This window comes from Clytia hemisphaerica, unplaced genomic scaffold, assembly GCF_902728285.1.
Source record: "Clytia hemisphaerica strain Z4C2 unplaced genomic scaffold, Clytia hemisphaerica genome assembly, whole genome shotgun sequence".
Lineage (NCBI taxonomy): Eukaryota > Metazoa > Cnidaria > Hydrozoa > Leptothecata > Clytiidae > Clytia > Clytia hemisphaerica.
Window position 1 is genome coordinate 672,044 of NW_027103556.1, and position 25,783 is coordinate 697,826.

General features: G+C 34.8%; 1 protein-coding gene across 1 annotated transcript; it reads left to right on the forward strand.

The window, feature by feature from the left end:
• Positions 1-278: 278 nt before the first annotated feature.
• Positions 279-24,477, forward strand: LOC136800524 (active breakpoint cluster region-related protein-like). Its single transcript, XM_067057187.1, has 23 exons — positions 279-1,830; positions 2,267-2,424; positions 3,036-3,167; positions 3,699-3,884; positions 4,402-4,512; positions 4,742-4,784; positions 5,630-5,682; positions 6,316-6,426; positions 6,851-6,975; positions 7,673-7,743; positions 8,496-8,641; positions 10,165-10,236; positions 10,644-10,706; positions 11,462-11,537; positions 12,053-12,223; positions 20,258-20,326; positions 20,652-20,848; positions 21,197-21,372; positions 21,733-21,794; positions 22,088-22,165; positions 22,572-22,706; positions 23,195-23,300; positions 23,564-24,477. The coding sequence occupies exons 1-23, from the start codon at positions 282-284 to the stop codon at positions 23,880-23,882; spliced, it is 4,209 nt and encodes a 1,402-aa protein (XP_066913288.1). The 5' UTR covers positions 279-281; the 3' UTR covers positions 23,883-24,477.
• The last annotated feature ends 1,306 nt before the right edge of the window (positions 24,478-25,783 follow it).

The window sequence follows — 25,783 nt, forward strand, 5'->3', positions numbered from 1 at the left end:
AGTGATCCTAACCTTCCTATTATTCCTATCTCTAAAGAAGGGTGTCAGAATTAGAAGAGGGATGTCGACATTAGACCAACTTACGGTAGAGTTTGTGCTACTATTATCTGTTATCTCTGGAAATATGCCTGATTTAAACTTCTTGATTTATGGCAAGCATCTCCTGCATCGCCTGCATTTTTTATCTTCTTTAAAGTATAAATGCAATTTAATGTACAATTTATGATATATATTTGAAGTGTATCTCTAAGTTCAAAGTTTCTTTCTTTTTTAGATAAATAATGGGAGATGTGAAAGAGAAATTTATTTTGGATTGGCAGACTGTTTTTCCTGGTGTAGCAGTTCCTGACATATCATATTTTGCAAATAATGAAACGATTGATAAAGAAATTATTTTATGTCAAGAGAGAATTGACGATTTGAAATTCAAGCTTGAGAAAGAACAATTTGTTTTATCAAAATTAAAATCAGCTAAAAAAGAGGTTAAACCTAAGAATCTTTCCAAAGATGAGGACAATATTGTGAAAACAGATGATGAAGATGAAGTTATAAGCACTGAATCAGTTTGGGCAAGTGTCCCAAAACCGATAACACCTCAAAGTAGTTTCGCAGAAGATGATTTAATTTTACCTCCGCCGCCCTCTTTTGAAGAGTTAAACAATGATGAAATCAACAAACAATCTGTTTGGGAATTTAAAAATAAAGACACAACAGCAATCGTGAAGTTAGAAGATAATAGTAACAAAGCACCAGAGACTTTACAACCTGGATTATCAACCTTTCAACCCTCTGCAAGGGATTCCAGGAGCTCTTCCAAAACTTCCTTAAATGAAATGTTTGATACTTCAAGCTCAAGTTTAGATAGTACAGAACCCTTTGAGAAGTTTTCAAACATAAAAACACATAAGAAATCATACTCAATAGATGAAAATGTTTTTGATTATGCCAGTCCAATTCCAGTGGCTAGACGACTGACAGATCCTCTCCCAACCAGCAAAACAAAAGACAATTCAGGAGTAAAACCTAAAACTGCACCAAGAACTTTAACAAGAAGCAAGAAAGATAAGCCACTACCTCCTTTACCACGAAAACCTTTACGATCGGAGAGAAATTCTACCAAAGACAATGTTTTTATTCCAGCTCCTCCTTCTTCTCCTCCCCCTGCTTTACCCTCTCCAGCTCCAACTCCTGAGAGAACAATTTCACAAGTGTCTTCAATATATGACGATGAACACATTTATACAGATATTAGTGAATTGAATATAAATGTCAAACGTGAACAAGTGGATGAAAGTTGTTCTGAGAGTGAGGACTCTTATGATGAAGTTATATATGAAAATTCTCAAATGCAACCTAAAATTGAACCACTTGTAGATAACAGTAGTGACTCCTTGATAGAGGAGAAATCTGAAAAACCTAGACAGTTAAAACGATCTGGTTCTCATGACAGACAAGCTATTGCCTTACCAGATGATATGGTGATTGTAGATGTTGCATCAGGCCCTGTTGCTGGTGCCAGTCTAGAGGAAATTTTAAACGGTTCAAAGGAGAGTCTTGTGGACGATCTTGAAGAGTCTACACCAAAGCAGCCAGTTATTGTGGTTGTCGAAGAAAATGAAGAAGATAGTAGCGATGATGAGGAACATATTTACGCTAACGTTGAAGATTTAATTTTGAATCGTATAAGTGATGATGATAGTGACCATGACCCAATGGCAGATTCCATTTCTATGGGTCTTCCATCTCCACATTATAAAGAAATGACGTCTGATCAAATTCAATCCATGCTTCAGAAGATCCAAAATAATGCGCACAGTGACCACTCACATGGTATGTGTGTTTGTTGTTCTCTTTTGCTCTTTCTGTTTGGTATCATTGGGCCATTCCATTTTACATCCATACAGGGGTGTGGACGAACATTTCCAGAGGGTAATCCGAGAAAAATTTCCAGGGCTCCTTTTTTCATTTTTCCATAGGAAATAAAAGTTATTCTAAAATTTCCAGGGGGTAAAAGACTGGTTTTAGTTAAATTCTGTTTGGTATCAACTCAATATATATTGTTGCACCTAGAATTATATAATTACAGTACAACCAAATTATTATTATTTTTTGGTTTTAAGTTACTGCTACAATAGTTGCTTGGGGTTTAATTTACTTTGTCAATCTTCCACAATGATCAAATAAATGGCTTTTTCTGAATAACAATCAATCTTTATTCTTCCTTTCACATTAAAACCTGAATTTTCTTCTCTTGTTATGAATATAGATGAATCTTCAGATTCAGAAGAATCGCAAACTCCAAGAGTGAAAGATCTAAAGAAAAGGATAACAAGTTCAAGTGAAATTAAGCGTTCACCAAAAGTGAAAGAAGGTTCTCTTGGGAGAACTGCAAGCACTCCTCTACCCCATGCTATTCCTGAGAAGGTAGGTTGAAATGCTGTCGATATGTCATACTGAATTAAGAATTTATTTACTTTAAACTATAAATTCAGTTAACATGATTACCCGGTGCCGTAAGCCTTGCTGGTAAATAGTTACGTAAATAAGAGGGGGTTAAATTGTTTAAGATTTTGTAGAAGAAGATCATTCTCCTACTAAATCGACGATCAGCAAGACTCTCGAGACCAAGTTCAGAATAAAGTTTTTCTTGAGACGTTCCACGAAAGCAGCCTGTTATAGCAAGGCAGGCATTATATTGGATGGATTCAAGCTTACGAACAAAAGTCGAATTTCCAGGATGGTCGTATATAAATTCAGTTAACATGTTATCCTTGTCAAACACTCCAATTATCACTATGGGGAAACCTTAGTCAAGGAAAATATTTTTTCAGGGCGCAGTGAAAGTTGAGTCGGGGAAAATAGGATTGATTTTGTTACTTTTATGAAAATCTTTATCACCACTCTTCCAAAGACGAGGAGTAGACAAGTACTTTGTCACTTGGCTAAGAATTTTGTCTATTTTCCCACTGACTAACTTTACCCTATAAAACTATGCAGCTAGAGAAAGTATTTCAACCTGCAGAATCATTTTCTAGCCAAATCAAACGCCAGAAGAATTGGAAGAAGAACATCAACATTTAAAAGCTTCACGGATGAGAAAATTGCTGGTCAATAATCTCCTTGATAGTGAAAAAGCTTATATGGATTGCTTAGAGATGTTGACAAAGGTAAAAAGATGCTTTTATTGATTCCTATTTCAATTTAAAAATGACTTCTATGTTGCTTGTAAAAAGTATGAAATTATGAAAAAGCAATGCAGATCTGTTCACCCCCAAGCAGTTGTTATAGGATATCACAACGTATAGTCATGACAATTAGTCAAATGGAGTACTAAGTGCAAATAAGGGAGTGTCAGCACTTGGTACTCTGGGGTACTATTATTGCTGAAGGGCCGGTCTTTCAAATTTTTAATTTTGCAGTAGTCATCATGATGTCTGTTTGACCCCCCCCCTGCTCTGTTGATGAAGATTGACAAAGAAAATGTTTTCAACTGAACCCAAAAATTACACCATTTTATATCACCAAAAATCACAATCAATTGGTAAAGTTTAGATTCCAATGAAATGCTCAATACAACCACTAACCAAGCCTAGTGTAAAAGTATTACTATGGGTTAATATGTTTCATTCTGGTTGTTTTTATCATAAAATTTGCCGTTATATCTTATATACAAATATAAACTTTCTGTCCTTTTCCAGTTTATGAAGCCATTGAAGATTTCCACTGAATCATCTCAACCTATTCTGTCTACTGCTGATTTCAAACACATCTTCCATAAAGCAGAAGAGTTGTTAGAACTTCACAGTGATTTTTACAATCAGTTAGAACCTCGTATTGCAAGTTGGAACGATGCGCAACTTATTGGAGATTTATTTACATTGATTGTGAGTTTCAACTTAAATAAATAAGTTATTTTCAAATAAGTTTGTCAGGCTGCATCATTTGAAACCATACAGCACCTAAAACCTTAATTTTAGTAATTCAGGCGTGTGATAAGGAGTGCACAACTTTCAGCTGTGACACTAAGGTGTGATTGATCACACTCACTCAGACATTTTAGGCATGTGTGGAGATGTGGGCGTGTGTTATCTCACTCACCCCTTAAATGATGCAGTCTGGTTTGTTGAATAAAAATCTGCTGAACTTTTGCATTTTTCGGCAAGGGCGTGATGATCTTGAAATTCACAATCATACAAACTATAAATCAAAAGACAGAAATCTACACACTTGGAAGGCATAAGGACATTTTAGTCAATTATTAACCGGCTTTAAACTAAATTTTTCCAAAATTTCACTCTTGTAGACGAGGTGTAACATGTTAAAAAAATGCCTTTGGTATCTGGCCTTAATAACTTACTTTTCAAAAAACTTTTAGTGATTTTTCTTTTTATACGATTTTAGATGCACAGCTTTGATCTATATCTTGGCTACATCGGAAATTACAAAGTTGCTATGGAAACAATATTGAAATGCAGACAGGCTAACCAACAGTTCTCCTCAATCATGGATCAGGTTTGAATTCGAATGTTTTTTAACTTGTGCTATCAGAGTTTAGGGTATTTGTAGGTCACAGCACTTAAAATATGAGGTGGATTTCAGTTTTTAAGCTCAGACTTGGATTAATATCGTATCGGTCTGCAAACAGACATAAAACAGTGGTTAGAATTTTCGCTGCGATTTCTTTGACTTTATAAAAAAAATCTCTTAACTGGGTTTTACAGTATATTTTTATTACTTTTAGGATATAAAGATCATTTCATTGAAAGATCCATTAAAATTAGATGGTATGTATTTCCTTCTCTCTCTATCATATCTCACAAACTACTAACCCCCATCAAAAAGAAGATTAAAAGTCAAAATGATGATGTCCTACAGGGCTAACAATGAGATGAGCTTGAGTTTTTATAAGATACTTTACTAGTTGTTCATTTGAAGTAATAGAGATGCGTTCTTTAGAAAAAGTAAGAAAAATTGTTTTATTACTAAATCAGGTTAAACGACCAACTTGTTTTATTACTAAATCAAGTAAGAGCTTGTAAAAACTCAACAGGGCCAGGAATATCTGAAGTTGAGGCACTATCCTATAAATTATTTGTCTAATGGGCCATCCCATTTTATATTCATGCAGGGGGTGGACGAACATTTCCAGAGGGTAATCCAAGAAAAATTTCCAGGGGGTCTTTTTTCATTTTTCCAAGGGGGTAATAAGTTATTCTAAAATCACCACGGGGTAAAAGACTGATTTTAGTTCGTCCACCCTCACTTTGAGGTATGAAAAGAATCTTTCCAAGGGTTTTTGCAAATTTTGCCATTTTCCAGGGGGTATCCACACATTTTCAATAATTCTTTTTTTGACTTGAAAAGGTTCGTCCATCCCCCCATGTATGGTTTTTTAATGGAACAGCCCAATGAGAACCCTACGGAATACATCAATAAGTATTCAGAATAACCTTCTTAATTATGTTGAATATCAAAACACTGACAATTAAGGAAACAAATGTCTGCCAGTCTGTCACACTACTGCCAGTTTCACGCTTAATACGATAGTCAGGCATAAAATTCCTCTGTATAAACTCAAATAAATTGGAATAATATATATCAAAACACTGTTTTTATTGTTGTTTTACAGGATTGTTGTATAAGCCGGTGGATCGTATGACACAATACTCATTGATCTTAAATGTAAGATTCACTCTATCGTATTTATATTATATCACAACATAGTGACTGGGTAGTATATTATATCACAACATAGTGACTGGGTAGTATATTATATCACAACATAGTGACTGGGTGTATATAGTTTATTATCCACAACTATGTGTAGTATTATATCACAACATAGTGACTGGGTAGTATATTATATCACAACATAGTGACTGGGTAGTATATTATATCACAACATAGTGACTGGGTAGTATATTATATCACAACATAGTGACTGGGTAGTATATTATACCACAACATAGTGACTGGGTAGATATACATAGGTACGGGTAGTATTATATCACAACATAGTGACTGGGTAGTATATTATATCACAACATAGTGACTGGGTAGTATATTATACCACAACATAGTGACTGGGTAGTATATTATACCACAACATAGTGACTGGTTAGTATAGCTTACTTTATTCACTTGTATAAATGTTTGGCGAAATCCCATTAGATTGGTAGCATATGCATGGTGCTCTACCCCAATATTGGATTTCCGAGGTCGAGCGAGAATAGAAATGGGGCAGACTCTGGGCTTTGACACACTCTCTCTTGTATCATTTTTTTATTATAATCTACTCTATGAATTTTTCCATAGGATTTACTGAAGTACACATCCCCTGATCACCCAGATCATGTATTGATTGTGGAAGTCAGTGGTGCACTGTTTGATTTGTTTGAACAAGTCAATGTTGATAGCTCCAAGAAGGTAGGAAATTTCTATTGCTGTTCTGGTCCAATTTCTTATACCAACCTCAAAAAATGATTTTCCATCAGTCATTTAAGACAAAGTTTGAACAATTTTTATATGGAAAATAAGAGATTGACATGTTTCTAGGTAGACTATTTTTAATAGTGTCGTTAGACTCATTCTGATCAATTCATTTAAAAGTCTGTGTCACCACTTTTATTCAGAGTGACATAGCAAGAAATAGAAACCTTGCTACGAAACCCGTTTGCTGAATCCTTGCGATTTTATGATGGTGATTGCTTTGTGTCACTCCATATCGCTCTGGGGAGGGGTGTATAGGTAAAATCAATCCGACTCTATCGTTGGCATATAACATTGAGTCAGCGCATATATTAAGTAACTGTACTGTAACCTCATTATCTTTCTTTCACTATTTTTGTAGAAACGGCGTCAACGTCAATTACTGAAAGAATTGGCTGTCGTTGAGATTGATGATGGTGAGCGAAGACCTCGAAGTCTCATCCTTTTCAATGACGTCATTATCTGTGCAAAACTCAAACCTTCAGGGTAAGCCAGCTATCTTAATTTATTGGGACGAGATGGAGTTTTTACAAGCTCTCACTTGATTTAGTTTGTCATTAAAGGTTTCATATCAGACACATATTTCATATCAGGACAGTGTCTGCCTATTGTTATATTATTATGCTGATATAAGCAAAAAATGTTTTTCTTTTCCTCTTTCTGACCAATCTTGCTCCACATCCGTGACAATCCAATGTGAAAAAGCTTGTGAATTATAAAATTTATGAGTAAGCAAACAATGTCATTTTTATTTAAAAACAAAACGTTTAAACCAGTAATAAAACAATTTTGTTAATTTTTCTAAAGAACACGCCATCTCTATTGCTTCAAATGACCAATTAGTGAAGTATCTTATGAAAACTCCATCTCACTCCATTTTATTACCATGAATATATAATTTGCCCACTCACAATCCTTTAGGACTAGCGAGTTCATGTATTTGCACTTTTGAGGACGGCGGATTGGCTGAAGCTATTTGGAATAACCCGCAGTTTTGACCCGCAAAACAGAGGATGGTAAAAGTACTGATTTACCGTCGTCATCAGTCAGTCAGGACCTAGTCAAAAAACAGACATACATAATCTCTTTAATTATGAGTTACTGGTTTTGGATTTATGAGCGTAAAACTTATTAATATGTTATACAACAAGATATTGAACCTTTAAATTTTTCTTCATTTAAGTGATGCTTATGTCGGCAAGTGGTATGCTTCACTTTCAGATATCAATCTCCAACCATATCCTAATTCTGAATGTAAGTATGTATGGTATTACATTTTCTTAGTATTTCGAATGATCTTGCAAGATTGACAATTCTTGTTGAAAATCATCCGTTGTATGTTGCTCAGTTTCGGTATTACATTTTCTTTGTATTTCAAATGGCATTGGAAGGGTGAAAAAATTCTTTTTGAAAATCGGTGGTTTCAAAATTATAAGATCAGTTTTTTTAATTAAAATTTGATAACAAATTACCTAGAAAACCAGTTGCTGCTGATAGCTTTAGCTTTACAAAATCTTGAAATTTTCCTCAGTTTATCTGGCTTAAGAATAACGGGCTTTATTTAATGAACTAAGCACCAATGTACAAATAAGTTGAAATTTGAGTGTGCCAATGGAAAAAAATGACCTTATCTCCTTGCTTTGCACGACATGAACAAACTTACTATTACCCTCCCCCCTCCAGCAAGACCTGTTGTGAAGTTTGCAGATAAAATTTTACTGTGCTAAATAAAAAAGTTTTGGAAAGGAACTAGTTTTCGCGAGAATTAATTTTAGCGTTTTTCGCGGTTTTTTGGCAAATCCGCGAAAATTTGAACTCGCGAAATACAATTTTATCGAAAAATTTGAAAAATCCCTAGGAAAATGAAAGAAATTTGTAAAAAAAAGGGCACAACCGTGAAATGCAATATTTCCGATTTTTTTTTCGACCGCGAATATTAGTTCCCGCGAAAATTAGTTCCAATAAGGTCCTTGCTTTACACGTCATAAACAAACTTACCCTTTCAGCAACACCCATCGTACCAGTCTCCTCGAAAACAGAATGTGACAAGATCCGTGCTAACATAGCCAACATGAGACAAGAATTGCGTCGTGAACATATGCCTTTACAACAAGTGGTGTCTTCCAGCGATGCTTCACCTCCTTTTATGAAGGTCAGAATCTTTCTGTAGTATAAGTGTGGTTATGCATAAGGCTATTTACGTGGTACGGGATCTATAGCGTGAGTTTTCGCGGCTTTTTAGCGAAGTTAAGGGATAAAATGACATGGAATTGCTGAAACTTCCGTTATAGATTTCGATTAAAATCTAAGTAAACCTTTTGCAGGGAATGATGAATGCGTTGATGAAATCGTAAATTAAAACTAGCGTCGTAACTATCTTCACCCTTAACCTAAGGCGTGGTTACATTACATTAATTTATTTCTAAATTTCTGAAATTTTTTAATCAAGTCTTTATGATTAAAAAATTTACAAGTGTAACAGCCCTCTTTTAAAGAAAATAAAGACGTATAAATTCTTGAAAAATAAATTATTTCTTGCGATTCTTTACCATTTTTTTGGTAAAGAGTTTAAAGTTTTTTTCTTCACTTCTCTCGAGATCAAAGCCACCGACATGATAGTTCTGTACATTTTTTTCGATGAATGGATTTTCTAGCGTTTGGAAGAGATAGGGGTGAAAGATAGGATAAGTTCTAAATAAGATATAAATTCTTCTTGGTCACTTAGACGAAGTTCAGCAAATATGTTGTTGTAGGTGCTTTTTTCGTTCCTCAACTTTAACCACTAGGCGTACCCAGCAAGATCTTTTAGCTCGACTTTTCTTTTTCGAATATTTCCTCTGAAATTTCCGTTTCATAAGCATAGTTCGGACGCCCTTTCTTAAGGGGGATCAGAAATTTTCATTAAAAAGGGGGGGGGATAGCAAGGAGGGGATCGTTTAAGAAGGGGGGGCTTACATATATTGTAGATTATTTTCCAGCACTGTTATGAAATTTGATCTGCACGAAAGGAAGTTTTCTGTTAGAGTAGTCAACAAGAAGCAAGTTATTATTACGGGGTACCAGCGAGAAGGGGATTATCGGATCGCACTATACACTATATATTTTCGAAAATTTAGCCCAAAACCCTTGGGGGATAGACATTTTTAAAGGTTGGGGGGATGCCAAGAAGGGGGGATCATTTAAGAAGGGGGTATCAGACCCCTTTCCGCACTATGATAAGAATTAACACAACACGTGCAGCTGCCTTCCTCCTTCCACTCATGTCGTTTGTTGAGTGAGAAATGAGTTGAGAAAAAACGATTGAAGATTTGATACAACACAAAAATTTCAAAAAGACTTTAAAGAAAATAGTTAATTTCTTTAATGTATTTTTGATTAAAAAATTTCAAAAATTTTAAAGATATTAATGTAGTGTAACCACGGCTTATTGTACATGATCTTTTCTTTATCTAAAATCGCTCATCTACAGATGGGTCGATCTTTTTGTTTAGCATAGAATTATAAAGAACATTTTTTTTAGATCAATTTCTAACTTCATTAGATTGTTCTAAAAAAGTAATATTTGGAGATTTCAAGGCAATGGAACCTTTAACTAAAAGTAGGCTTCATAATACCCAAACAGCTCGTCTAAGAAGAGCTCAAAGTATTTTCTAAAATTATTTTCTGTTTTTATAGAGACGAAACGGACCTGGTGTCCGAGCATCTTCAAGGGGTTTGGAGAAAATCAAAAAGAAGATTGGCGAACAGGTTTGTTTCCAAATATTGTGTAAAGTCACAACCAAAATTAATGACTCTCGCTTAAATGATGCGGGATTAGAAAATAGTATTGAAGAGATATTCTTGAAGGGAACACTCAAAGCTGCTCTGAACAGCTAGGACTCAATCAGAGAATTTCTCTCAATAGCTAGTTTATGTATCGCAGGATATCAAGGGCGAAGTCGACGTAAAACAAGACGACGATATTTTGGTGTTTTTACCGTCGTCGAGCAAAGAGGACGGTGATTTTGGTATTATACCGTCTCTTTCGATTTATCTCGAATACGTATAGTTGGAGGAATATGATAGCAACAGAGTATTTTCGTCGGTTTGTTTTATTAGATAAATATTGCGTCTATTGCAATGGGTATACTGATTCAATGTCTTCTTGTTTTCAGGAAAAACTATTGCACTTGATATCACCGAGTATACCACTCAACATCTACCACAAGAATGGAAAGGTAATATGTTTTAGATGTTCATCAAATAAGATAATAGTTTTTCCTTACCGTCGGGCACGACGCACCGAATCTAAAAATTATAGTTGACGCTTTTTAATTCAATTTTCAAGGGGAGTTATGGATTTTCATCGAATAAGGGGGCCTATGGAATAGTAGAGCGTCGAATTAGAGGGCGTCAACTGTAGTAATAAATCTGTACAAATTTATTCCTTTCTACGACTTGCGATCCCATCCTCCTTTGCGTTAATTACTCTTGCACGTTAATCAATACACGTGTTTCCTATTAGCGGATTCATGTAAAAAAGTCACGAAAAACATCGAGAAAGTCTCTGATTGGCTGAAATATTGCATATACAAGCATATTTTTCAAAATGTCCAGAGTATGAGGTAATCTTTGCATGCCTCCGCCAATCAAAAGTTTGTTTACTCGACGTTTTTTCGTGACTTTTGCATGAATCTGCTAATAGGAAATAGGTGTATTGCATCAAAAGAAAGGTAGACAACTTTCACGATTTTCCAATCATTTCGAAATGAACTGTGGGATTGAAACTCGTACAAATTTATAGTTGATATAATTATGACGTGTGATATGCGGAACGCTATTGGTAAATTGTTGGCAATGGAAAATACTCAATGATGGGGCTGGCAACTTTTTTACAAGAATTACAAAATATCTTTGACATGCTTATTTGGAATTTTCCTGCGGGTGACTTGATTGCTTTAGATTAAAGCTGTTTTATGATTCTTTCTTACAGTGTTATACTCTATTGTTGGCAGTGGAAGCCGAAAGACAAGCATGGTTCGAAGCATTGAAACCAAGGCTCAAAAGAAGTATTTTTTTTCGTTTCAACTAAGTTTTACTACCCCTTATATAAATAAGAGGCAAGGGTTGTGGGTTAAATCATTAGAGAGTCGTGGATTCGAGCTTGGATGAGGTTGGGATGCATAGTATTTTTAATATTCGTCTAATCGTATATTGAATACTTAAAGAAAAGTAAAGTAAATTTCCGACCTTGTTGTCTTAAGCCGTCTGCCCGAAGCTAGGGGAGGGCGCCACTCATTTCCCTGCGTTTCTCCACCTACCTTTTATACGCCTCTTTAGTTGCAAAGCATCAAGGAGAGAGGCATCGAGTGTCATTTTAGTAGTCTTTGGTGTGTACCAGCCGGGGCTTGCACCCAAAACCTTGCGTTCCATAGCTGGATGATCTACCATCATGCTTTCTACGGTCATTAAGATAACTAAAGATACTTCTGCCTCTTTTGTAGTTTAAATGACGTTGTCAAATCCACTAACATTCATAGCCCTGTGTTTTCTTTTGCTCAACCGAATTCTTTCTCATTTTCAGTTCACGCAAGGAGCCCACCTTCCATCATATTGAGCAGCTTAGAGCTTCAACAAGCTTTCGAAACTGTTTTGAAATGCCAGAGACTGGGACAGAGATTTGGTTCACAGATGCCAAGCCCGTTCCTTGGGCCAACAAGGCCGATGAGTATGGACTTTTCAATGTTCGATGATGGTATGCTCATTTCATTTTTCATGTTTATACTTTGGATAAAACTTTGCGGGCATTAAATTTCGCCGTTGTGCTCATCCGTGAAATTTTAAGATCTAATTCGGGGACTTAAATTCGCGGATGACACTTTTTGGAGATTCATTGCATGAATTCCATCTTATTTAGTCATCTAATACTGAGTCGGCTATCCTAAAATCTTCAGCTTGCTTGGTTAGCTTGCTTTAACCCTTTTTATGTACAGTTGAAAATAGCTATAGAAGAGGGTAAAACCCTACCTTCTGTCCAGTCGCTTACTTTTCAAATGAGCTATGGATGAGCTTCTAATCCCTTTTAGTTAGAGAGATATAATGGTCTAGGGTTGGTGGAGATTTTCAACTTTCCTCTTCAAAATTCGAAATAAAATGCACTGTCAGCATTTCTAAGCGACCATTCCACTAGGGGTTTTGAGGTTTCCTTTATCTTTCTTTGGTTAGCTAATTCTTATCGAGAAGCTGATAAGATAAAATAGTGAAGTGTATTAAAAGTATGAGCTGCTTTATATACTCTATATGTTGGAAGTATTTTAATCTAATGTTTTTTGAAATGTATAGAAGCTTTAGCTGGCTGGAGAGAGATGATATAACAATTCTATAAACTTTGGGATTACATTTTGGATATCATCTTTAGAAACTACAATCGGTGACAAAATATGTGGCAATTTCTTGAAAAATCCCTTCCCCCTAATATCAGTGTTGATGTGAGCTTTTTCTGGGCATGGTGGCAGCCTTTCCACCCACCAACATTGATACTAGGGGGTAAGAGAATTCTTGCCACAATATTTAGTCACAGATTGTATAAGCTTTTGCTAGTACCCTCATACCAGGTTGTTCAATGTTGCGATTTTAACCGAATGATCGATTTGAATTAGGCTGAAAATTCGATGTTCTGTCTAACTAGTCTAAAGAAATGTTCATCGAAAAGCAAGCTCATGGCTAAATTTTGACTTTTGTTTATAATCAGTAAACTCTGTTTCAACATTATACATACAAAAAAAAGTCTCATTACGCCGACAAGGAGATAAGGGATACGGAAATGCAACGGTTGAACGGATATGTGAGCCTGTTGGAACCATCTTATACGATATTCAGAATAAGTTAAGTTTCGAAATTCCACAGGTTTGATAGGAGAAAAAGAAGAAAAACAGCAAATAAAAGGGAAGAAAAAAAGTAAAAAGCATTTGTATTAGAAAGTAGGAAAATCATATGGAGACTGGTTCGTGACTATTGTAAACACGTTATTGTTTCAAAAACGTTCGAATGATGGAGAAACGGTACAGGGATTCCTTGATAGGAGTTTCAGTTTACGTGACCTTATTTTCTTGCTTGTTATCTTTTATTTTTTTAATTTTCTTGTTCGTTTTTCAATTATTTTGATGACGTCATTTCTGTTTTATTTTTATTTCTTTTCCCTTTCATTTCTCTCTCTAATGTTTGTTTGGAAGGCAATCAACTTAACTCTTGTTTCTTTTGATTTCATTAATTTTGCCTTTTTTTTTAATGAAAAAGAAAGGATCAAAAAGGAGCCAAAGAAGGTCCCATGGAGGGAAGGCTCAAGGAATTCGAGATTCAGAATTACTATCTTTCGAAACGATACTTTGACTCTAGTAAACCAAATTGTAAGATTGAGTTTGTAATGGGAAGTGAAATATTGGAAGAATTTCATCTTAATTTTCCAAATTTATTGATTTTTTCTGTTTGGTAATTATTCCACTCTTGAATATCTTTCAAGGAACACAAAAGCCTTTTTTGTCTCTACTGCAGATTAAGAAAGACTTATGTGATATACAAGAGATATGTATCTAACTGGATTTTAGACACGTGACAAATTTGGGCTTTTCACATTTCAGTAGTTTTCAAAGAAATTGACCACTAGTAGAGTACTTCGAAACGATTTAATTTTTTTTTTCAAAATGATTTACTAAGGTTTAGGCTCCAGACCCCTATAATCGTACACTTATTTTTGATCTTCTTTTCCCTCGTTTTTGACCAAATTCTAGATTGAATTTATAGTAATATCTTTCTCGCTTTTTTGTAGCAAATGAAAACAACAACATTATAAAACAGAGGAAAAATAATTCATAATTTCAATTTTCTATTTCTTCCTCTTTTTATTTCGTCATGATTTTTATTTTATTTTTCAACATTTTTCATTTTCGTTTCATGGCTCTTAATTTTTTTTTTGTATTTTCAATTTTGTTCCTATATGTTTTTTTCTTCCCTTGTACTTTTTCAAATTTTTTACAATCAAAAAGTTAGAGATCTGATGATGTACATTTATATCTATTCTAACTTTATTCTTTTCACTCTCTTTTTGACTGAATACATCACATCAGCGATGAAAAGGAACTAATTTATGAAAATCGTAGTTGAAATAATTATCTACTAACTTTGAACACAGATTGAAAAAGACCTGAAAAAATCTCTGCTCGCTTTTTTGAATTCATTCTAGAGCAGATACTGTATGGTGTATGTTCATTTTCTGCAATCACGCATGTGCCTAAATTCACTGACTTTATGAGAACCATGAAATTTTGGTTTAAGTCACACTTAGTTGTTTTTTTGTTCCTCTCGCGTTTCTTTTGGTAAGTTTTTATGGAAAGGGGAGAAGATAAGGGTATTTTTGCTTCCCGGTCTTGCTTTTGGCTCACACTTTAGTTCTTGCTATATCAATCAAAGTTTGATGGAAAACAAACTAGCTTAGCTTTTAAAGGTTTTTCTTAGACATTTGTAATTTTTAGTATTGTCCTCATAACATTGTTTTATACATATCTCATAGTAATGGCTTGTAGTGTGTTTTTGGAAAGAGCTCAAACTACACTTATAACTGCAGCCAGTTTGGAAAATTGATACCCCTAAATTTCTCATTATAAAATTAAGGGGTAAATCAGCACTGAAGTATTTGGCGAATTTTTTAATTGTCTATAAGTATATAGAAAAAGTATGACTTCAGGCTCCTTTGCACGCCATGTTAGTTAGTCATAGTTATAGGAAGCTCGTCAAGAAATACAGACTAGTTATTAAGTCCTGATTAAGACAACTTAAAGGTCGTTCACAGATTTGTACCAAGTCACGTGATCATTTATAAACGTCCTGATTTATAATGTGAAAGGGGCTTAAAATTCTTTTTTAGAAAATTACAATAGAGAAGTTTTTTAGTCATTTTTTCAGATGCAAGTGTGTTGTTTAATGGTGTGTTTGAAGATGTATTTTTTAATTTATATCTACACGATTACTTTAACTTTATTATCAATATCTCATGGAATATCCGCATTGCAGGGCCTTCTTTGGGGATTTTGAAGCTTGGATTTTTTAATATTTTAAAGTTGTTTTTGACTTTTTTTCATTTTCCAGACATAAATGTACACACCAGCAGACAAAATAGTATCCCCTTGATAGATAAAAGCCCGGATATTTTGTCATGTTTCCCTGTTTTTAGGGTAATCAAACTACTTTCGAGGTGAAAATGGGATAGAGGCTGAAATTAGTGTTTTGAGGAACTTTCAGGTACTCCCTCAGGGGAGGAGAGAGCCCGCTGCCACCACATTACTGCTCGTGCTACCAAAATGGAGATGAAGCTCCATGCTGTCGATGTACACTGGAACACTAAACATAAATACATAATATACATTTTTCTTGTCACAACGTTGCTTTATTTTTGACACAAGGGTGTCAATAACTTACATAAGAACTTGCTTAAACTATGATAATTCTCTTTGTTTTTGTGCTCTAAATAAAGTTTTGAATTTTTGAATTTTTTGAACATAAAATATTTTTTTACCTTGCTTCTCATTCTCTCGTTTAACAACAGTGATAATTTTCATGCTTTAAAAGCTTAATGTTAAATGATGGAAGAAATTTAATGTGCTATGAGTAGCAAATTTACTGGTCGTTTTTTTCGGGTCGTCTTTTAATTTCTATTTGACTAGCGAGTGAGTTGTTGAGTATCAAGTGTGTCTGACTATATTGTTTGCATGTGATCTGTGAAGCAAAATTTATGACGATTTTGATACATTGGGCGTTGGAAGTTTTTAAAATACTTTTTATAATCTTTCCAACATTTAATTCTTAAGAATTGTGCTCTCATCGTGTGTTCATTAATTTTGATCGCTTTCTCTTAGTCAGCTAAGTCAGTAGTCATTTAGTTTACTTTACGACTAAAATTTAAGAATTAATGTAAAACGTATCAACTTTTACTATGATTAAAAAAATGTTACACCTTGCCCAAAACTTTACACCACTTGAGGCTCAAAGTGGCCTCGTAGCAAAAGAAAATGTTTTTTGAAAGGGGCTCAGACAAAGGGGTCAGCTGTTTTTACCTTAGCTGATTATGACTGGTATTGCTGGACAAAATGATGTCATAATATATGCAGCAATTATGACCTAATTATTCACTTTCGACAATATCAAATGTTTCTGGTGGCTGAAAATCATAGAGACAATGAATACACTTTTTGAGCTCTAAATTGTAATTTTTTTTAACCATCTCATCCAAAAAAGCATAAGGCCTTATTCTGAAGATGAAGGGGTCTTTTCTTTACCCTTGAACAAAGAAGGGTCTTGATACTTTGTGATATGTAGTGGAATTTCTGTTTTCATTGGAGAAAGACTGAGCTTATTATAAGCCTTCACTCATCTGATAGAATGAATATGTGGAAAGAATTTTGACTTGATTATTATTAACTTTTTTTGTTGTGTTTGTGTCGTAGAAAAGGGTTTTTTTCAGAAGCAGATGGTTTGACTTTTGATAAACCTGTTTCTTCGCTCGTTTTTTCACTGTCAATAACTTCAAAACTTTTTTTCTTCGTTTTTTTTTTTCAGTCTTAGTTTTAAGTTTTTGAAGCTCGAAGATTTTTTCTTGAATTTTTCGACAAAAAACCTTTCCCAATCGAGATTTGAACTTTAAATTTTTTACTCTTTTTGTAAGACTTCGTTTTGTTTCATGTTTCGTTTTTCATAGATTTTCTTTCTTATCCGCCATCTGCTGTTTTCGGAATTCCGCTTCTAACGGTCTACCAATAATGCTTACCTTTCCGCCTTTCTGCAAAGACCTTCATAAACGTAATATTTTACAACGGTGATAGCTTTTTAAAATATACATTGAAGACTACCTGTATGATAAATTCACCGAAATCTAGATCTTTATGGAAAAAAAGTTTTCAATTTTTGATTATCTTTCCAGCAAGTATAACATAAACAAAAAGTCTTTCATAAACATTGTAACATACAGATTATTAGAGAAAATATCTAAAATTGCAAAACAACGATTAAGAATATGTAGAAAATATTTCCTTTGCTCTCTCATACTACACTGTACTCTAGCTGCAGAAAAGAAAACCTTTAAAATTCTTTGATGTTTATTTAGTCATGCAAGTTCAAATATTGACGAATTATTTATAAAGTCAAAGTAAAGGTGCTGTGTTGTTAGAAAATCCATCATTTATTTTTTTTACCAAATTTTTTTCTCTTTGCATAAAAACGTGCTTTTTTTACTTTTTCTTTGCTTATTTTTTGAGAAGGATTTTTTTTGTGCTGTGAAATTGAAATTTTAAGGGGCGTACTTTTTCATGTTGTTCAAGCCCTCGGTGATTCGTGTTTTAAAAGTTAGTATTATAGACCATACTACAGCATAGGCAACGGAATTTCAAATGCCACCTTTCATTCTGATGCAAATAGATAATAGTTTTTTTTTTGTATTACACATATTTTATTCACTCAGATAGCAAATTCCTTCTCTTCAAGCTGCTTCAAGTATAGCGTAGAAAAGTTTTATATTACTTTTGATATAAACTTTCCAGTCGGTTTTCTATTGAGCCCACTTTCTGGGTGGGATTAATTTTTCGGGGGATACGCATGCGCATGCGTTAGATGACTGTAAATTACCATACCTGTCACAGAGAATTTTTTTCATTTTTCTACCCGTTTTATTTACCCGTTCAAACAAGAATATATTATGACTTTATCTCGCAGTGCTATAATATGAAAACAACGATAAATTAGATGTATATGGCTTATGGCTTTGCAACATATGGATGGTATTGTTTTTCTGTTTTGCTCGCTTGATTACAAAAATGGCGGAAAATTGAAAATGAATATGGTATTTTTGGCGATAACGCTATGTCTTTAACGTATTGCGATTTGGTTTTGGTAATCATACAGTGATTATACCTGGTTTTTTTTATATGGTATTACTGACCAACCAATATTTTATCATTTCGATAAATTGATAACAAAGACAATTTTAAAAAATGTCTTTACGTCGTGATACGTTGTTACGCGCGCACAGTTTACCTGATGCTAATAAACGTTCATCCAACAAGTCACACCAAGCGAAACCATCTTCGACCGCCTCGTCGTTATCTTCATCAACGAAATCATTGACGCCGGCCTCTTCGACGGAAGACGTAGAGAAAAAGTTACGCCGTCGTTCTGTATTCTCCATTCCTTTATTCACACCTTTACGTCGAAGCTCTTCTAAAAAGAGCCGCTCACTCGAAGGGTCTCCGGACCCTGCACCGTCGACTTGGCGTCGTAATGAGAAAGTTAAAAGTAAAACACCAACTGACTCACCGAAGAAATCATTATTCCATTTGTATAGAAACTCTTGTAGCGAGGTGTACCGATCTCCTAAACACGCTCCGTGTAGCTCATCCGAAAAGCAGACATTTGAGCATAGTCCCTGTAAAGAGAAAATGGTGTCTGGTAGCCAGGTTATGACGAAATCAGAATATTCTGAGCGTAAATGGACGAACTGTCAGAAAAATAAGTCGCTGATAGGTCTAACTCACGAGGACGTTATGAATCATATACAGAATGGGAGTATAGATTTATCTGATAATGAACATATATACAGCAGTCAAATTTCTCTTCATTCGAGTCGGAATGGTTGCACCAGAGGAGACCATAGTAATGCTAGCTCTGCAGCCTCATCTCCTCGGCTCCCGCCTAGACATGAGGCCGAACATAGGAACAATAGTTCGTACGAAAGTTGTCCTGAGACCGGGAAACAAGATGGTGCGGACGATACTGTTTTTAAGCTATCGCGAAACTTTTCCTTACCTATTCGCGTCCAACATAAGTTTACGACGTCAAATGTGGCAACAGCTAGCCCGAAAACTACTCGTAAAATGAATAATAACGAAGATAACGAGAATACCATACAACTACGGTCTTATTCTGAGAGTTATAGTAGCGCAAGGACACCACGGAAATTTAAAGTTTATCAAGCGAAATTTGATTCAATGTCGAACCAAGATTACGTGCAGCTGTTATACGGAACTTTGCCTCGGGACGAGGCCGATCAAAATAATAATGCAGACGTTGTCTTTGTTCCCTTGAGTTCCGCTATCTTCTCAACGGACACAACACCTATTCCTTCTACTGATACCACGCCCATGGGTTCGCCCTTAGATTCGCCTGGAACGCCCAATAAGAGGCACAAACTGTTTGGTTTTTCATCTCCGAAATATCGGAAATCTCCGGCTACCTCGCCAAAAAAATCTCCCTCAAAAACTGTTTCTCCTCGAAAATCTTCAAAATCGTATTATGACCCAGGTGAGTTGAAGAGCGTCCGCCAGCCCGCCGTTTAAAGATCGCGCCAACATTCCTTTTCAATTTGCAACTCCTGTATTCCTATATATTTATCTCTATTTATATCGGGTAAGAAAATGTCGGGGGAAAGTGACGAAGATTTTGAGGGGGTGACGAAATTTTCCCCCGACGAAAAAAAACCCGACTAAATAAAACTCCGACATTTTTTTCCCCGATCAGTTATATTTCGATTGCTTGGATAGCTGACTCAGTATTTACCTTCTTTTGTTCCCAAATCCTCACAATGGGATACATACAGAGGGTATCAGTACCTCTCCTATAATAATACGGTCTTTTAAATCAAAACATTTTCCAATATTTCTCTTTGTTTATAAAAAGCAATACTTAACCGATCCATAGCTTGCTCATCTCATCAAATTAATAATATTGTTTATGAATTTATCTTTTATAGATAAAGAATCGTTGACGGGCTTCTTGTTTGTCAGTCTTCACTATGGAAAAGGATTCGCCAAAAATTCTGGTAGGTTTCGTTTTCTATATCATTTCACTGTTTCGAGATTTAGGACTCTATGTCCTCGGATGAATTGCGCAGATCAAGGCACGACATTTTTATGAATCTGACTCCGTTCCAACAAATAAAGATACGTTATTGGGGAAAAAGGCGTGGTTTTAATTAGTCGGGGAAAATTTTCGTCACCTAGAGACATTATCGTCACTTTTCCACGACATTTTCCCCCCGATAAGGTAGAAGATAAAGGGTTTTCTTCGATCGAGTTCTTTCTCGACTGGATATTTACCAGGACAACAATCATTGAAACTAACTTTCTTACTTGTTTCTTACCTAGATACATACGTCATCCTTGAGATGGACTCGTACGGCCATTTCTTCAAGAAAGCCAAAACGAAACCATGTCGCGGCTCAGACCCTTCCTGGGAAGAAGCTTTCGAATTCGAGATCGAAGCATGTAACACGTTGAAATTGACATGTTTCAATAAGTTGAGGCTGATGGGAGATGATATCAGTGGCAAATGTACCATTAATGTGAGTCGTAGATTAGAGAGATTACTTGGTGCCTTCGAATGTTTTTTATAGCCGACCCTCTCCTTGATTATTTAAAGGAGAAAGAGGGTAATCTTCAGAAGGGATCTTCCTTTAGCAAATACACTATCTTTACACTATCAGACTGAATTGGTTACTGTGGTACCTTCTCATATCATAGCTATAGTGGTCCTCTTCTTTATTATTCGCGAGTTTATGTATGCTGTTTTTTTCTGCTACGGGAATTGAATAGGAGAGAAGCATGAGCCCCCTAACTGCATTTCCATATTGCATTTTTTGACCAAACTTAGTATAGGCTAAATCACATTCCTCTCTTTTCCCAATCTTCAGTTAACTCGTGAGAAATTGACCGACAACCGTAACCACACACTGTCAGTCAGCTTGGATCGCGGTCAAAGTATATTGAACATTTCGCTGTGTTTTTCCACCTCTATTGATGGTATCAAGAAATCACCCTCGTTTTCGGATACCGGTGTTTTTGGTGTACCCATACAAGTTGTGTGCAAGTACGATTTTGATGTTTTTAAGAATTCCTTGTCATCACTTGGGACTGGTTTTTTTTCTGAGATTATTTTTTCCAGTTTCACGTAAGAAGTGCAATGTTATACTGTACAGTCGTCAACCCTCTCTAAATCGAACCTCTTTTATTCGAATCTTTCTGATAATTCGAACTAACACACTGTCCTCTCATCTAGAATATCGTACAAAATACTCTCCGTAATCCGAATCTTTCTATAATTTGAAGAAAAATTTAAATCTCTTGAAAATCGAATTAGACTGACAGTAAAGTGTTATTATAATCTGCTTTAATAATTTTCAGTATTTCTCTCCTATCTTATTATCATATATTCGTTTTTCTTTTACAGACGTGAGAAGTTTGATATTCCTGTCATTGTTTTGAGTTGCATCAAAGAGATTGAGAAACGAGGTAAAATTTATACGTTAAAAAATCAGCTCTCCTTCCCATCAAATCAGCTCTTATTCCCATCAAATAGCTAGTTTACGTTTTGTTTGCAACGGTGAATTGCAATTGAAATGAACTTTCTTTCCCCAAATTTCAGTCCAAATATTCTTATAAACTATAGGTTATAATTTAAAAAAGCGTTTATCGTGATACTTAAGCTATATTGGCAAATTACTCGACCTTGCATTGAAAGCTCGCAAATTAGATTTAACAAATCTGTCAAAATAATAATATAAATTTTGTTTTAACACATTTAGGTATGGATGAAATCGGTATCTACCGGTTGTCTGGTGTGGCATCTGAAATTCAACAACTCAAGAAATTATTCAATGAACGTATGTCTTTACCAGTGTTTTATTTATTTGTCAGATTAAAATGAGACATTCGTTGAGGCCATGCGAAGTGAATCAAGTGATTTTCATGCACTGACATCCCTTCTACTAGGATTGGGCTTTTCCAGAAAAAATTTGAATATGGGGGGTGGAGAATTTTTGTAGATTTTCCACTACCCCCGGACACTATATCCTCCAGCCCCATACACTGACATTCCCTTTTAGAACTGTCTGTGTTCTTCTATTCGTTAAATGAACAATACTGCATCACATCAGGGTGTAATCGTTTCAAAACCAGTCCTCGATACTTTGAAAAGCTTTATTACTTTTAAACCAATCAGCTTTTGTACTTCATCCTGGAACTAAGTAAATAAAAATTGTTCAAAAACCATCTTTGCTTAACTTTTAGAAACGCAAAATGCATTATTGGTACTAGCGGATACTGACATCCATGCAGTGGCTGGCTTGCTCAAATTGTACCTCAGAGAACTTCCACAATCTTTGTTCACCAGTAAATTGTATCGAAAGTTCGTACAAGGGCTCAGTAAGTTCACTCTTTTAACATATGTTTTTAGATATTTAAATGTATTTAATTCATGAGTTTTTTAAACAATAGGCAAAGCCCGAGGGAGTGGGGTGTCGTGACAATGTTCTGACAAAAATTACGATTTCAGCATTGCACTCGTAATTGCAGGGTGCTAATTTGGTAAAATGTCTCCAATTTTAAGCAAACAATCGGCCCTAATGGCACGTTTCTTTGAAAATTACTACCCATAAATCTATCAAGTCCTGTTAATTTTTCATAAGACATTCAAAATTTCTGAAGCCTTCGAAGTTCGAATTTTTGAGTTTTACACCTTAACATGTTCTTATTTTCAACATCTTGTCAGTATTTTTGACCATTTTCCTAAGAAATCAGTTTTTTAGAGTCCGCGAAGCCTTAAAATATTCTTAATATTTTGACTATCAATGCTTTATGTTCTTATATAGTTTGTTCTTATTAAAAAAACGTGTATTTCTTATCACCATTAGGCATCACAGATAGTGAAGAAAAAGAATTGTATATGGTGGAAGTGCTTCATCAACTTCCCAAGCCAAATAAAATCACCACCCTCTATCTGTTCGATCATCTAAGAAGGTATTACAGATCAATTCTTTTCATATGTCGAAAATGATTGATATTCAAACATTTTTCTTCACCTATAATATGGCTGGATTCACCCCACTAGCTCATTTTTATCTTTCCCCTTCTAAAAATGAATAATAATGCTCTACGAAAATGTCTACTTGAATTGCTTTGCTAAGGCTTGCGTGGACCGCAATTTTTTAAGGTTAAGTCATTTTTATCAGTATCCATACAAGGAAATTTTTAAATAAGTCTGAATCATATTTTCTTGATAGAGTTACGCTACTAGAAGAAACGAATAAAATGGGGACCAACAACCTGGCAACAGTTTTCGGCCCCACCGTCCTGCGGCCGCCATCTTCAAACAGCGATAAAGAGAATGAGACGAGCTCATGTAATGTCGGAACTTTCGATATCGGTGCATTAGACGTCATGTCGCAAGTTGGAATATTCCGTTATTTCCTAGGACTGAAAAACAATGAACGTACTAAATTACCGGCGGACGATCTAGAGCTTTGGCGGCGTTTAGATCCTGAAAAGGCAACCAAAATGGAAGAAGATTTAATGATTACGGCTGAAGAGCACCTGATTTGAGGAAAAAGAGTCTGGGCACGATCTTGTGAAATCACGTGATGGGGAAATGTCGGTCACATGTTGTAAACGTTCTCAATACGGAAGTTGAAAATACGTCATATGGCATCTATGGATGAGTCATTTCTTGATTTCCAAAATGAGTGCGGAATCAAGGATTTTGATTGGATGAATTGTTTACTCTTTAGATCACCTTACAGATCTACTGCATTTTGAAGAGGATGAAATTAGGTCGTTATTACCATTGTAAAGCTCATTATCAATGCCATCTTCTGCGCATGCTCTTAGAAGTAATCGATAAAGTAACACACTATGAAAACCCATTTCGCCACTTACAGTATAGTTACAGATTTTGATTCAAGTGACGTTGCAATTTTACGCACAAAATGTTTTGCCGAAATATCGATTTTTTTGATAAAAGAATCTGAACGTATTTATTATTAGAATATATTAAAATTTCAATCATGTGTTAATTAATTTTTTTTTTTGATGCGCACACACTTACTATCTAACTTTAAAAGAAATAGTTTTTTTGCATTGATATTTTCGGACAAAGTTGACTGTTACATTATTATTTCAAAGATCAAGAAATTTGCTGTAGACAATATTTTTTCTAAAATGGATGGTTTTAGGGATTTTGATACTCAAAGAACTTTTAGGCGTTCGGGTGTTCCTTCTTTTTTTTTAGTTTTAAGGCTAAAAAATGCTTAAAGAGGCACCAGGGGTAACTCTGATTGAGGTATTGATTGTGTTTATTACTATCGTGAGTTTCACGTAGAAATACATGCCTAAACTTTCAATCTGTGATTAAAAGCATGAAGCAGTTATCCACTCCATATAATATCTTGTCGGCTGTATTACTACAGTATCAGAGAAAAGAATTTTAAAAGATAGTTGGATTCTATTATTATGATATTAGAATAATTTAATATTATTACCTTTTCAAATTTTATAGCTTTGTGAATATATTTTCCCTGCTTCCTTTCGCTTTATTTCTTAGCAATCCTACTATGTTTATATTATGTCCCTCATTAGGTTTTACTTTTTCGTTGGATTTTTTTCATGTCTCCCACTCCCTCACTTCTTTTCTTTAAAAAGGTATCTTTGAGCATACCACCCAACATTTTTAGAGTTTTCAGTCTTTTCCAAGTTTCATCTCCATGGTTGAAGATTTTTCAATTGTTTGGGATTTTGATTTGTCACTGCCCTGACACTGGTTTTTATTTGCATTAAATTGACACCCAGATTAAAGATAATTATTTTTCGTACCCCAAGACGTAAAATTTCTATTAGCTTTCTATTACTCCTGTTATATATACATCTAGGTATAACCTTTGAATTATTTTAGTTTTTATTTTTTCTTTGGAACAAATACAATATATAATATTTTCATATTTTTTGTTGATTTTTCTTTTAAAGAAGTTTTTTTTTTGGATGTAAGAAAATCGGTCACCGTTGATTTAATTTATGATTTTGGATAAACATACAAAGCTTATTCGCTCGTTGTTTTTTTTTTTTTTTTTTTTTTAGGGGGGGGCTCCCTACGGTACATATCCCAATTAGTGGACTCTATTACGTAATTTAGAGTTAATACACTTTTTTTTATAAGAACCAGTAAAATTTTTCTGAGACTCACTTGTTTTTATTTTTTTATCACTTTGAGCCTCAAATTGTTCTTATCCTGTTATTTATGAGGTGTAATTGAGGTATATTAGGCGTTATATCAGATTTTTACTACTTTTACCCCTGATTTACTTGAATTTGAGTAATTTCAGGATCAGCATTGTTCTTAAGTTCTTATTTTTTGACGATTTTGAGCCTCATTGTTCTTATAAAATTGTTCTTATAAAAAAGAGTGTATTCGAAGTGTCCACTTGAAAGCGTTTCTTATTTCCAATTTAACT